At 40.7% G+C, this 14,412-nt stretch overlaps 1 protein-coding gene across 3 annotated transcripts in view; it reads right to left on the bottom strand.

The window, feature by feature from the left end:
* The window catches only part of bcas3 (BCAS3 microtubule associated cell migration factor), a 344,304-nt gene that overhangs the window by 133,995 nt on the left and 195,897 nt on the right, over window positions 1-14,412 (bottom strand). The window contains exon 23 of one of the 3 annotated variants that reach the window (XM_038692466.1): window positions 13,458-13,699. The exons of the other annotated variants lie outside the window; for them this stretch is intronic. Coding sequence (XP_038548394.1) covers window positions 13,689-13,699 — 11 coding nt within the window. The 3' untranslated portion in view covers window positions 13,458-13,688. Of the gene's footprint in view, window positions 1-13,457; window positions 13,700-14,412 lie in introns of those variants that run through there. 3 annotated transcript variants of the gene reach the window in all.

Raw genomic sequence — 14,412 nt, 5'->3', positions numbered from 1 at the left:
ATTACTTAGTCGTGGCCATAAACATATTTAAATGGCCACACATAAAAAAATTTGCAGAGCGCCCACTTCTCGGTTAAAAAAAATTAAGATTGCATTATTTTATTTCATTCTGAGTCATCCTTCCATCCAATAAATATCTTTATTAATAAAATACTGTGCATGGAGTGAATGTCACGCACCTTGGCCTAATGAAGCCATTAAGCATTAAACATATGCCATAACTGAGATCAAATAATCACTGTGCATTTTTAATATTTCCACTGAGGCTCTCTCATGTTTTGCTAAGGTCTCTCTGCATATTTAACATTTTTTGGTTTACCAGTTAATTTACACATAACTACATTTATTATTTGTCAAGTGGGAAATGTATTATTTCCCCTGGCGCCAGGGTACTGTCTTATTCTTCTTGCTCTGTTCAGAGTGAATCATCAGATCCACTGAGTCACCCCAGCCTCCAGAAAAAACCCTGCTCTGAGTGTGTGAAGGCCAGGACGAGCCGGCTCTTGAGGGAGAGACAGAGACGGTGTTTGGAAGCTTCTGGAGTGTTTTTCTGGCTGAAGCTCCAGCCAGACTCCTCGCTGTCCTTCAGAGTAAAAACAAAAACATTTGGAGTGTATGGCTCACAGCTAGAGCACATCTCTTATTTGTTATCACTTATGCTCAAGGCCCGGTTTACATTCTCCTGAGTGTGTCCACTGGCATGTTCATCCGGAAATTTGTCCCCTACGCCCCCTCCTGATTTAGATTTGGAGAGCAATAAAGCCTGCTGAGTTGTTGCCTTGGACAAATAAACTGACCGAAGTGTTGATGTAGAGATGTCCGAAAGAAACAAAAAAAGTTTGGAAGACAGTCAGAGAGAGAGAGAGAGAGAGAGAGAGAATGATAGGCGCTGGTCTCTCACTCCTTCCTGTGAAAGTTTCCGGCGAGGCAGTAAACATGGCAGCGTCTGTCTCCTGTGGGAGCTGAGGGAAATGTGTCTGTGTGAGAGTGTGTTGTCGAGTGGATCTCTGTGTTTATGGATGTTCATGTGTCTGTGTGTGGTGATGTACCGCTTGTTGGTGCATACATACACGGTGTGTGTGTGTGTGTGTGTGGGTCAAGAGTTCCTTTCCTCTCTGTGAGGGAGTTGTGCTGGAGCCAAGTGCCCAGCTGCTCATAGGTGTCTGTTTACAGGCTGATCCACAGAGCTAACAGAGAAGACACACAAACAAACACACACATACATACACGCATGCCTTGCATCACTCCACAAGAATTCTAACAAAACACGCAACATATAAGGTTTGCCTTAACAGCTTGTGAAGTAATTTCATTTGCTTCGTTTGTTAGCGTCCGCACTCGGAACATTAGGTATTTAACCACGTTACTGCATAATTATGTCACCTGAAACAATTACCAATGTGGACTAACTTAATTATAGTGATTTTAGAATTTACCTGCTTGAACACTGAGCAAATGTTTGGTAATTAAATGGTTTGTTCAATTACTCAGGATAACCTATAATAATAAGAACTTGTCAGCAGCAGAAGTGAAAGAAGTACAATGTGCTACAACAGAATACATTCCATAACAAGTAAATGTCCAGTGCATTTAAAATTCTACCTAAATAGTTGAGTCAATTCTAATATATATTAAGCAAAATGTGGTAAAAGCGTTTCGGCAGTAAAATGCCCCCTGCGACTGATACATTATTATATATGACATTAGATAGTTAATACTGATGCACCGATGTAAGAGCAGTATTTTACTGGTGTCAGCGCTCGAGGTGGAGCTTAACTACTTTACATACAGATAAGTGGTTTAGACCAGTGGTTCCCAACCTAGGGGTTGGGCTCCTCACAAGGTAAATCGAGGGGTTGTGAGATGATTAATGTGAGAGGAAAGAAGAACTGCGCTTTAGGGAAATATTAGAAACGTTCAACAGTTTTAAGAGATTTTTTAGGGGGGGGGGAGTTGACAACAGAGTTAAATTAGAAAAAGTAGATTTAGTTTAAAGTTACTCTTTGGACTTGGATATGATCCCAAGTGATAATAAATTAATTAGAGTGTTGTCTAGTTTACTGGGCTCTCCTTGCCAGCACCGGATCTCATGATTCCTGTCTGGATATTGAATTAGACTTTTGGGTCTAAATGATGATGTTCTGTGAAACAGTAGCCTGCCTCTGAACCAGCCTCAGACTAAAACATGATCAACTACAGTATGTCAGCGATACGGACAGCGTGGACTCCCACACAGTAGATCTGTACTGTAAGTGCAATTCAATTTTGCATTTTGCAATGCCATGAAATTGCTTCATGATACTTGTGACCTCTGAGAATTTAATGCAATTACAATTTATTGCTTCAAATAAAAGCTGAAATATGACAATAACTGTTAACAGGGTATTTTTTTAGTTTAAGTAGAGACTCTTACAGACTATATTTAATATTTTTACCAAGGTCACAAACATATTTTCTTTATCTGAGAAACATTGCCAAAATTATAACAATTTAAACCCAAAATGATGATGGAACACTCATTTTTTACTGGTCTCCTGAAAAAAAAAATCAAGAAAATGACAGAATTTTCAGAACACTGCAGCCAGGATTTTGACTAATACAAAAAAAAGAGACATCACATTACCCCTCTGCTCGCATCACTGCAGTGGCTACCTGTATTTTTTAGAATTAATTTTGAAGTCCCTTTACTTATCTACAAAGCCTTACATAATCTAGCCCCCTCATATCTCAGCAACTCTCAATTTATTTTTATAACTTTTTTTTTTTTTTACAGGAGTTCATTTACAGAGGTTCCCTCCCTCTGGATCTTAGAACAGCTAACACCTTCAGTATTTAAAAAAAATAAATTAAGACCCATCTTTTTAACCTGGCTTTAATTTGGGTTGAATTTGCTGGTATTATTGTTATACATGTTTTATCAAACTGTTTGCTTTGTTTCTTCATTAACCAATTTACCAACTGTTATTCTGATCTTGTTTTAGAAAGCCCTTTGGACTGCCTCTTTGCATGAAATGTACTACACAAAAGTGTTATTATTATTATTAATTTATAATTAGTTATTGCTTTGCTATACCTCTTTAAAATAAGGTCTAAGGCATAAAGTTTTTGTACTGTAGTTAGAAACATCAGAAATGCTTCTTCCTACTTCTTCAAGACTGAATGTATTAGGTGAACGTGTTGCAAAGAGGACTGCTATCTGTTGAGACGGCAGCAGCCATCTTCCGATTGTAAGCAGACGGTGTAATGAGAGTTGGATGGCAGTGTGAGAAAGTGCAGGGCTGTGCTGCGTCTAATTCAACACGGCTGAAGGCTAATGAACTCGCAGGGCGGCCTGGCTTTTCACATTAAAGGTGAGACTTTGTTGCTCTTACATATGTTACTAGGTGAGGGGATTGTAACAGTGCAGGCAGGCTTAGAGGGAGACCTAGAGGGCTAGAATTACACCTGTGTATGTGTTTGTGGTTCCCCCCCCCCATTTTTTTTAGATACAGTTAACTGGAGGTGTGTGTGTGAGTGTTCTGGAAATGCCTCAATATATATCAGGAACAAAAAAGTGACCCATATATTTTTAACACAGGGATGAATGGCTCTGCTAGTCTTATTTTTGACACACAATGGTACATACACACACATGTCATATGACCCTGGCTGATGGCTGCTGGCTGAGGCCTCTCTAACAACACACTCCTGACCTTTAACCTCTCACCCCTCTCAGACCAACCTTCATTATTTCACAATTACATCCTACAAATGGTTTTCTCTACGACACGTGCATGCATGCACGTGTGTGTATGTGTGTGTGTGTGTGTATGTTAGGGTTTCACTTGGCTTGTAGTGTTGCAGGCCAAAAGCCATATGACAATCAAGCTCCAATATCCTTTTCTCTTCACTCCTGTCTTCATTTCTCCACATTTCTTCTTTCTCTCATGCCCGCTTATCTCATGTCTTTCTTTCATCCCTCCCTCCTTCCCTTTGATACTTTTTTATCCCTCCTTTATTCTTTATTTCCACTCCCTACCTTCTTTACATTCTCTTTTTTCCTCCTTGTTTTCTTTCGTTCTTTGAAACAATCCATCTGCTCTTCCTGCATTTTACACATTATTTTACAGTATGTAACTCCTACTGTATCACCTTTGTAATTTTATAAATGTACATAAGAATTAGAGGCTTCAATTAGTCCATATAAATATGTATTAAATTACATTTCATCATAAAACTGGTAGATCACAATCGCTACATCAGATGCCATTAAAACAAAGAAAGAGTTTAAATCTGAGGTGACTCTTTTCTCACCACCCTGATTTTCTCTATAAATTAAACTTAATAATTCCAAGAAATTACATTGTGTGTTAGTCCACATATATGTGGATCCGACTACTTGAGTGTGTGTGTCATCATTTAGGATGTGTGTATACAATGTTTCCTTGTCCAATGGCCTCGTAACACGTGCACGTGTTTGGATGGGAAGTTGTCTGGTGTGTATGTTGGGATGCTTACGGGAGACAACAGCACCCCAGGACACCGATCTGCCCTGAACCCCAGAGGTCATGAGTTCTGACCTTTAGGGAGCAGTCAGCAGTGAGCCCAGAGGGTTGCAGGTAGGCTTGGATTACTGCACTATGTCTACACACACACACACACACACAGAATGGTATGACGAGTGATATGGTAGAAAGCAGCAGCATGTGCACACACACACTCACACACACATGGATCGCTTGAGGGGAAATCAAGCTGTCGCCTCTCAATGACCTCTAACAAAAGGACCATTGAAAATAACAAGACAGGCTCTCACAGTGGCAGTTCAAGAAAGAGTTTCCCTTTGTTACTCTGAGCACTGTACCATTCAAACACCAGATCATCTCAGCAGTGCCAAAAGGGTTTTACATGGATTCAGTGCACTTTGAATAGACAACTACTGGATACTGGTATCAGAAAACTGGCATCCAACTTTGGCATAGTGACCTACAATCTGTTTTGACACTGCATATCACAACAATAAAATAAAAAGACTATGATGCTTTTAAATGAATATGGTTTCCGTTCAAACGGCTGTGCAGATGATTTTTACATCAGTAAAACTACCCAGTGGTTATTCTTGGGTTTTATATGGCCTTATAAAAGTGAGAAACTTGCTGGAGTCTATGCTCATGCGCTTACATAGGAAGTGACAGGGTTTGGCTTGGGTTCAGTGCACTTTATGTCTCTGCCACAATGTTTATTATTTCATTTGGTCAAACAGTGGAGTCCCATCCTTGAGACATGTATGGGGCTAATCATTTCTAAGTCCAACTGAAGATTTGTACTGCCATTAAATGTAGAATATGGTCTTAACATTATATGAAAAAACTGTTCGAGGAGGGGGATACCAGATTTAAAACTCCTGAGTCAGTCTGCCTTTACATTGGATGACAGAACTTCTCCCTTGGCACTGTTCCCCATAAGATCTGCATTAAGGTATCCATCCAGTTCCCAACACAGTTTTCCACTTAAAGGCCACTTTTGAGTTGAGTCTGGGAGCTACTTACAGATGCAATTTCAACTTTTTAAGCACTAAAAGGTAAGCAGCTGTAAACCAATACTCTCAAAAGGCTTTTCTTGGCTCCAGTATGAACAGCGTGTGCGCCTTTATGTCAGACCAATGGTATAGATGGAGAGGGTCATCAATTCTTATTTAAGGCCATTTTATTTCATGACACCCTCTTATTACAATAAATTGACTGGTCATAGCCATTTTGCAACGGATGTCGAGTTGGTGTGTAATTTCCCAGTGGCTCAATTTAAGATAATGGTATACTGTAAGAAACCGAAAGAAACGCAACCTTTTTGCCTCTGTAGTTTTCAAACATTTAGGCATGATATATGAGTGGAAAACATTGACAATATCAGAATTTTCAAAAGTGGTGGACTGAAAATAAACAGCAGGGACAGGACAGGGGGTGAAGGAGCTCACACAAATATCAATAAACACTCCTCTTCCGTCTCGGAAGCTTCCTGCTTTATTTGATTAGGCTGAAGACGGAGGGAGGGTTGAGGGTGAAAAACAGAGCAGTCATGCTCTTTTGCTTTTCTTCCTCCTTTCCCTTCCTCCGCAATCTTCAGCCTCCCCTTAATGGGAATGGGAAGTTTGGGAAGTGGAGGGGGGGTAGAGGAGGGCTGGGGTGGGCTGTAGCTCGCCTCAGCCTAACCTCCCCCATCTGGACTGGGGAGGGGAGGGGGCGACTTGCCAGCCTCCAGGCTACTCCCAACCCTTCCCAGCTGTTGGCCGTTCAGGGACAGAGGCTTTTTTCCCCCCAAGTGTGTGTTTTTGGTGGGCTTGAGAAAGCATTTTTTTTCATAAACAATTGCCATATCCTCCACCAGCTGCTGACCCCATGGCTCCTGTCCCTGAGCAGGGCTCGGAAAGCAGGCAGAGGGGAATGGTTTTCATTTAGGAGACTTGCTAAAGGGTGCTTGGCCCCACTGCTGTTAGCACGCTAGCCATAATGCTGAAGCTAGATAGGTCACTGACTGGGAGCAAGAGATGCTAAGCTCATAGCAGCCATAGTGACAGCACCTTGTGTGTTGTAGGATGGAGGCTGGAGGCCCACAGGCTCAAGTAGCTCACAGCTCATAGCTGACAGAAGCTCAGGCTCTGCTAGATTTTAAACTAAAATTTCCTGACTTTTAATTGGCAATTTTAGACAGATAAACTAATAAAAAAAAAAACTGCAACTAGAAGCGTGGCGCACCAAAAGGGAGATAACAAAAGACAAGTAGCACCATCTCCAACAAACACACAAACAAAGGCAAAAACACACACCTATTCCCACCCACCACCTCCTACTTTCCTGTCCTCAAAGAGCCGTCCCTCGGCATGTGTTGATGAAAAATGGATTGGATGCTTGTTAGTGAAGGTGGGTACAGGTGCCAATGCAGTATGTATATCATCCAATGGCATGTTTGTGCTGCTGCACTATGCATGAGGTGGCCGGGCCTCATGCAACATTCAGCAGGCCAGGGAGGCCGTAGGTGAGGACAGCACAGCCTGCAGCCAAAGACGCCTGCACCCCCGAGTGTGTGTGTGTGTGTGTGTGTGTTTGTGTATGGGCGTTTGTGTGAGCTCAAACTGCGCATTGTCACAGCTGGCTGGTGGATCCACACATTTAGAAACACAACTGGGAGGACACTCACGCAACTGCCTTCCTTTAAGCCAGAGTCATACGCATTGTTACACACACAAACACTCGCCTCGGCACAGTGGTGCTGCATCGCACACAAAAGCTATTTATATATTTGTGTCACAAAACAAAAGCAAACACAATGGTACACACACATACAAACACACACTTGCTTTTTGCTCTGGTGTTACATTTGAACTTTCACCTCAAGTGTCCAGCGCACACACACAGACACACACACAACTGCTCACTCTTTGTACTGGTCTGCCTTGGAATCACATGGTAATACTTCATTATGGCAGCACTGTAATTTGGAGGGAATGAGCACTTCAAACAAACGGCAACCCACACACGAACACACACAGACAGGGTTACTGTAAATGTGTGTAACCTAGAGTTCTGCTGGGACCAGTATCATTTTTTTCTGGATTCCCAGAACAGTCCAAAATATACCAGGACAGTAATCAGAGGCGTACTGCGAGGTTATAATTGTTGGAGCTGATTACAAAGTGGAGTGTAATGGTTTAAATTGAGAGAGGAGAGAAACGCCAACTTGTACACAGTGAAATGTGAACTCAGGGACACGGGGTGTCTGCAGGGTTCAGGTTTTAAGACCTCTAATATACTAACAGCGATTGAATTCATAAAAAAAAAAAAAAAGATGTAACTTAATTTCTTATGCCAAAGTTACACAACTAAACGTCACACTTAGTTGGGCTCCTAGTTGGATGATCTGATTTATCCAGATATCATTAAAGATGTCAGTAAATAAAATGTCTTTGTTCCTATCTTCCTATCTTCTAACGTGGACAAAGACATTAAGCATTCATTTGCCTTTTAGGGAAATGATTTTGATTTTGCCTAGTGGAGCTTTAAAGTATAAATGAGCAGCATCAAACTGTAAAATAATTGCTAATGGACATGGAGTCCAACTATTAGCAAGACATACTTCTCTGTAATAATCTAACAAATGCAAGTTAAGGCTAACAGTTAGTTTTACACTGAAATGATAACATATCATGGCAATAATCTCTCTGTGTTTAGCACCTATGTGAGTGGGTCAAATTTACTTTTTGCATCTTCAACTAAGTCTTGAATTGTTTGAAAGGTTTCACTAGGTGGTACATTATGTACTCCTGCTATAGATTGTTGGAGTCCTCTGAGTTATTCAGCGGTGCCCCTTCTTTGAGGGATGCTGTACAAATTTATCACAGTGGCAAGTTGGTTTGCTACCCACGCATGCTCTGTCCGATCCACAACTTGTTCTTGCTGCAGACCTCAAATACAGCTTCACAGTCAATTTTGTATTACAACTATGTGGGCTCAGTCTCAAGTCCTCATAACTAAAAGACCAAAACAGGTTGTTTGTCTGTATCTTCAGACAGGCATGAACGTTACAAAAATGATTCTCATGACGGTTTTTATAATCCGATTTGGCTAAGGTTCAGTTCCGTTTAGGCAACAAAAACCACTTGGTTATGGTAAAGATGATGATAAGACTTGTTGTCTTACACCGTACATCCCAACCTCCAGCACTGTAATGTCAAGTGAGGGGGCGGAGCTAGACTCTCAGCACAGTGGGGGTGGAGTTTCATCACGGGACGGAGTTTCATCACAGGGCCCACCTGCTACAAAGTAATTTATGCCAAGTTTACATGACCCCCGGCACACTCCATAAGTTCACTGCGTCACGGCTGCAGGAGCTGATCGCAGCCACTCTAGTCAATGCTTGTGCTCACAGCAGGAGTGTCTCTCCGCTCCTCTCCGGAGAGAATACGCAGCCATTTTCAAAATAAAATACCCTGTGCAGATCCCCGATCGTGTATCAACAATAAACACATTTAAAACAGACAAAAAGTAACAATTTAACTACGTAGCCTACTTGAGCATAGTAGAAGCACAAAAAGTAACTTATCAACAAAAGTGGGTCACAGAGAGCTGTGAAGAAGGTAGTAGAAGCACAAAAAAAAAAACATTAACATGGGGCAGGCCGCACGCTCCGCTGTTGAAACACTTCAGCTTCCAGTGGAAGTTGAGGACGGAACTAAACCGCGGCGCACACGCCGCCTCTGTGAGTCCGGGGTGATATATAGCAGCCTAAATCTATCCCTCAGAATTCCCATGATGCATGGTGGTGAAGAGAATTTTCTTTAGAATTTGCTAATGAGTGTCCTATTTGTTTTGTTTGAAATACAAAAGTTACTTTGTGATTTATGTTTTTTTAAACGTGTCTGCTTAGAATATAGTGTTTTTTGTTGGTAATTGTCATTTTTGTGGTGTTTTATTATTTAAACCAGGAGTGAAGTGCCTGTTTCATTTGATAAGGGTGACTGCACTGTGTGTCTTTCACATTGGTTGATACCTTAATGTATTTCTCTTGTGCTGTCGTCTCTGCAAGCAACTGACCGAACATTTGCGGCCCACGAAACAGAGCCCCTACCCAGCTGGGGCTCTGGGTCAGCCGCCCCCATTCACCAACGCTATTTCCACTTATGGTCAAGTGACTTCTGCCTTTGCTACTGAGAGATGGGGCTCATTATTCACAGGACTGAAAGAGGTAGAAAGAGGTCATTTCAAGTGTTTTAGACAAATCCGGGAGTTTTTCTGGTGTAGTATATAATACCAATCAAATACCAAGTTTTTCTGCTCACCCAAGTGAAAGACTTCTTTCATTGTAAGTTTTATACACATGTAGAACGACACTTGTCAATGATGTGACAATAAGATCAACACAGGCTCCGTACCTTTCATTCAGCGCAGCGAGACACCGGCATATTGGCACCGTACTCCCAAAAAAAGGCAGAGTGACATCGGCTATGGAGACATACAGACAGGGAGACAGCTTCACACAACATGCTGGAAACTCAGGTAAACTCCCACTGCAACGTTACAGTAATGTTTTTATCAGCTGCAGGTTGAACTAATCCATGCTCCTTACATGATAACATGCACGTACATTTACTGCATTTAGCCGACGTGCTACATCATTAGCTCGCCTGCTGCTTTCAGTAACTATCTTTACTATCTGTGTATCTGCCTGCATCACCATAGGCTAACATTAGTAAACAAATCTCTGCACATTTGCTTTTTACAGTTACATAATTTTTTGCAGGCTAAATCAACACTTTGACATAATAACAGTTGTCCACAGGATAGTAACACGTAGAAAGCGATACAACTTAACGCCGGATAATGTTAGCAACTGTTCGTTAGCCGGCGAGCTAACGTGACTTTCTCTGTGTTTCTCCAGCTTACTAATGCTCACTGTGTTTTTACTCGACATCATCTGAACCTGTTTGGTCTGATGGGCTTCAGCACATAAACCTTTACTGTTGTTTTGTATCCTAACGTGGAGTCTGTGTTTTGCTGTGAGCCGGTTGTTTTATGTTGTTAGTGGACTGCATGTCGTGAGCTGCTGTGTTGTCGCTGTAGTCTGAGAAGAGGCTCAGGAGCGCGCACAGGGCTGAATCTGACCCGGTGTCCTCACATTCAAAGCAGAATAGTGGCTGATGCAAGCAACAAAGACAATTTCTAAGTGAGTTTTGAGCCCATAAAAAAGGCAATGAAAATTTGATTTATTAATAATTAATTTCATTCAAAAACATACATATAGCCCCTTTAAATTGTGTGTGTGTATATATATATATATATATATATATATATATATCCCCTTTAAATTGTGTGTATATATATACACATACATACATACATACATACATACACATACACACACACACACACACACACACACACACACAATTTAAATATGAATGTGAGTGTGATTAAACAAAGACCCGATAGACCTTCAAACACTCCTTCATCCATATGTATAACTAATGCAAAACACACATGCACACAAACACCATCTTAGCCCCCATTGTGTGGACGCTGTCACACAAACACACTGTGCCGTGCCTACATGTGTGAGGATGTTATGCTCATGGTGTGGTGTAGGTGGTAGTATGCATGTGAGCACAATTAAAAAACTCCTAGCTTAAAAGCATTTATAAAAGTATAAATGGCATACAGCACATTTACATGTGGAATTAGGTTTATATATATAAACACAGAAATACAATTTTATGGACGTGTTATTACAGACAGGATACATTTATTGGTTATTATATACCACCAACGCAGACCTTAAAGTACAGTACGGAGCGGTCGAACACACATTATATTTGTTGACACATATGTACAATAACATCAGGAGATAGAGGAGATGACTGAAGGTTACTGAAGATGGTCAAAATGGTCAGCTCTTCCACTTTGTGATGAAAATAATATTCAGCCTCTCTTGTGCTTAGTTTAGCCTAATCTCCCTCCTTCCCACCTCATCCTGAACTGGATGTGCAATACGTGCTTTATTTCCCACCTAAAGGACAAATGCTGCTGGGTGTGTGTTTGTGTAAGTTGCTCCATAGAAAACACAGAAAACTGAAGGCTGGGAGGACTTTGTAACCATTTCTTTTGAGGCAGCACCAAAAACACAATGACCGTATCATATTCCATTTTACTAGCCAAATAATTGCTATTGTACATTTTCTGCATACAGTGCATATGGCACCATGCAAGTTTCAGCCATATTTCATTTTTAATTTAAAATGTTCTTCATTGCTACTTTTTGCTGGCTTTACACTTGTTGGTGTTCAATTTATTTAGCTCACATACCTGGGCCATGTCATATTTTTCTTCCCATGGCAGTTTCAATGAATTATCAATCGCTTTCCTCAGGATTCAGACAAATTAAGATTTAATATACAGAGCTAGTGACCACTACATTAAGTTCACCTGCTTGTTAATGCCAACAGAAAGGTCATTCAAACAGTGAATCAGGTGGCTGAAACTCAGTATATGCAGACCAGGTCAACAAGTTTAATTACTCTGCAAATAAAAGTCTAGTCAATTCCATAGGTTTAAAAAACAAATTAAGCTCACAAAACATTTTCCAAGTCGTGTATAATCCCTAGCAGAGATGTAAAATCTGTTTTCCTCATTTAGCTTAAATTTCTTCAGGATTGAATGAAAATATAGTGTAGTGTATTATTCAGGCTACACTAATTCAAAGAAATTTAATTCACTGTTACCACCGAAATGTCAAAACAATGATGATGGCTAAATGATAAAAATGGCTAACTCGCTTCTTTTTCCTCCTCTTTCAGTTGGGCAAACAAGAAAATTGTACATTACTACCATTACTTTGTACATGACCATTTATCAGGCCCAATACTCCACCTCTGTTATGTAATTTCCAAGTCTCTGTGGTAACTTATTTTGTTACCAGTGTCCATTTCACTTCAAATTAAAATATGCAAGTTCCCATAGTCACATTTTTGTCAAAGTCCTAGACAGGGGACATGACAGAGGAACGAAACACCACTGCAAGTTGAACAGTTGGGAACTCCTTTTGTTAAGATAATGACTATTAACCTTCATTTACTTTATTAACCTTTAACGTTTTGTTCAAACCAACTGCAAGTGTTATGAGTGTATGCTTGGCAACGGACTGGAGGATCCCAAGTCCGCCTTGCACTACCAAGCATGAAGTCGAGTCCAACTCAACATGGTTCAGGTGACGCTCAAGCCTTTCATTTATCGTCGACAACCTATGGCACTCAGTTTATGTTGTGGATTGTAAGTAGCTAGTACAGCAGCAAGGCTTAGTGTAAATCAATTCTCCTAGACCAAACAAATTGCCCAGTGCTCCCTGTGCTGTGACAGTAATAACCCTGGTATTGATTGATACCTATCACCCATATTGATGTACAGTAACAGAGACTCAGTTGGGCAACAACACACATATTCTGGCCAATTTGCCCCCTAAAGCATCCAATTACTGTCTGGTTTGATTTACATGACAGTGAAAAAAGCTGTCAAGCTTGGCAGCAAGATCATCTTGGTTAGCCTTACAGAAGACTGTACCCTAACAACAAGAAGACGAGGCTACGGAGGGAATGTGATCACCCAAACAGGGTCACTGGTTTACTATTTAACAATTATGCCTTCAGTCAAAGTTTATGTAATGACAGCAGTGGTGCCAGCTTACAGAGGAAAGTACCTCAAGGACAGCAACTGAGATAGAAAGAAATATTGGTATGTCCTTGGGAATATGTTGTTATTCAGTCTTTTCATTGACATTTCATTGAGACTTAAAAAGTTGTTTCTATATTATACATTGTCTATATAATAATTTCAAAGTGTTATTATCAAATGGACTTGCGCTCAGAATGGCCACTTTCCATGAGGCCATACCTGGACAAAAATGAGACAGACAAACATAAAGACAGACAAGTAGAAAGTTGGCCATCTTCCTCTCTTCCTCTTTCTCTTCCTCCTCCTCTCGCCTGTCCTCTTCTCTCTCTCACACAAATGATAAAACAATGTTTGGGTAGTGAGGGAGAAAGGGACGGCTGAGTGGATGGATAGATGGATGAAGGGGCAATGAAAATGATAGGCATGCTTGCGAGGGGGAAAAAGCAAAACAAAATCAATTGAAATGGTAATTTGCAGAGCGAGGAGCTTCTTTTTTTAGGAATAACCTGCAGGAGACAAACAGGGGGAAAAAAGAAAAAAGTTGGGATTTAAATCACTGCTGGTGATTTACAGTATAGGTGTATGTGCTTTTGTTAGCATACTTGTTTTTCCTCCGCATGCAGATCCATGGTTGGAGAGGGCAGGTGAGTGAGTGAGGCATGCAGCTTATCAAAGGACAGTTTGGCTGTGCATGCAGCCACAGTAAGCCCCTGATAGCTGATAGCTAGTGCTTGGTAAAAAGTGATTCTCTGGTTATCCTCCAGCAGCAGGATAATAATGATTTAATTTGAACTATCAAATGCTTACAAGTGAATTAGTGTTCTCCTTCCTGACATTTAGTCAATTTCTGAATGTCACTGTTATTTTCCACAAAACCCGATCTGTGGTTAAAAAAGCCTAAAACAACATTTACACCCTCACTGAGTACTAAATCTGTCTTTCATGGAAATAAAAGATATACGGGGCACTAATAATAAGATTTTAAGTTTAAAAGACAGAAAAATACTAAATGGACAAAATGATTAAACTCTGTATGCTTGGTTCTGGTCACGGTTGCTGTTTCAGGTGGGAGTGATGAAAGACAACGAGAATCTCTGCATGTTTGGCAACAGTTGTGCAGTTTTTTGTCACATCGCTTGACCTGGTATTTGCAAAAACAAATTGCTGAAGTAAATGTTCTGTCACAGATCTATATTGTTATGTATCCTTGCACATTTTA

Source organism: Micropterus salmoides, unplaced genomic scaffold (genome assembly GCF_014851395.1).
Source record: "Micropterus salmoides isolate LMB-PRFRI ecotype aquatic unplaced genomic scaffold, ASM1485139v1 Ms_hic_scaffold_3, whole genome shotgun sequence".
Classification (NCBI taxonomy): Eukaryota; Metazoa; Chordata; class Actinopteri; order Centrarchiformes; family Centrarchidae; genus Micropterus; species Micropterus salmoides.
This window is presented reverse-complemented; position numbering and strand designations above follow the sequence as displayed.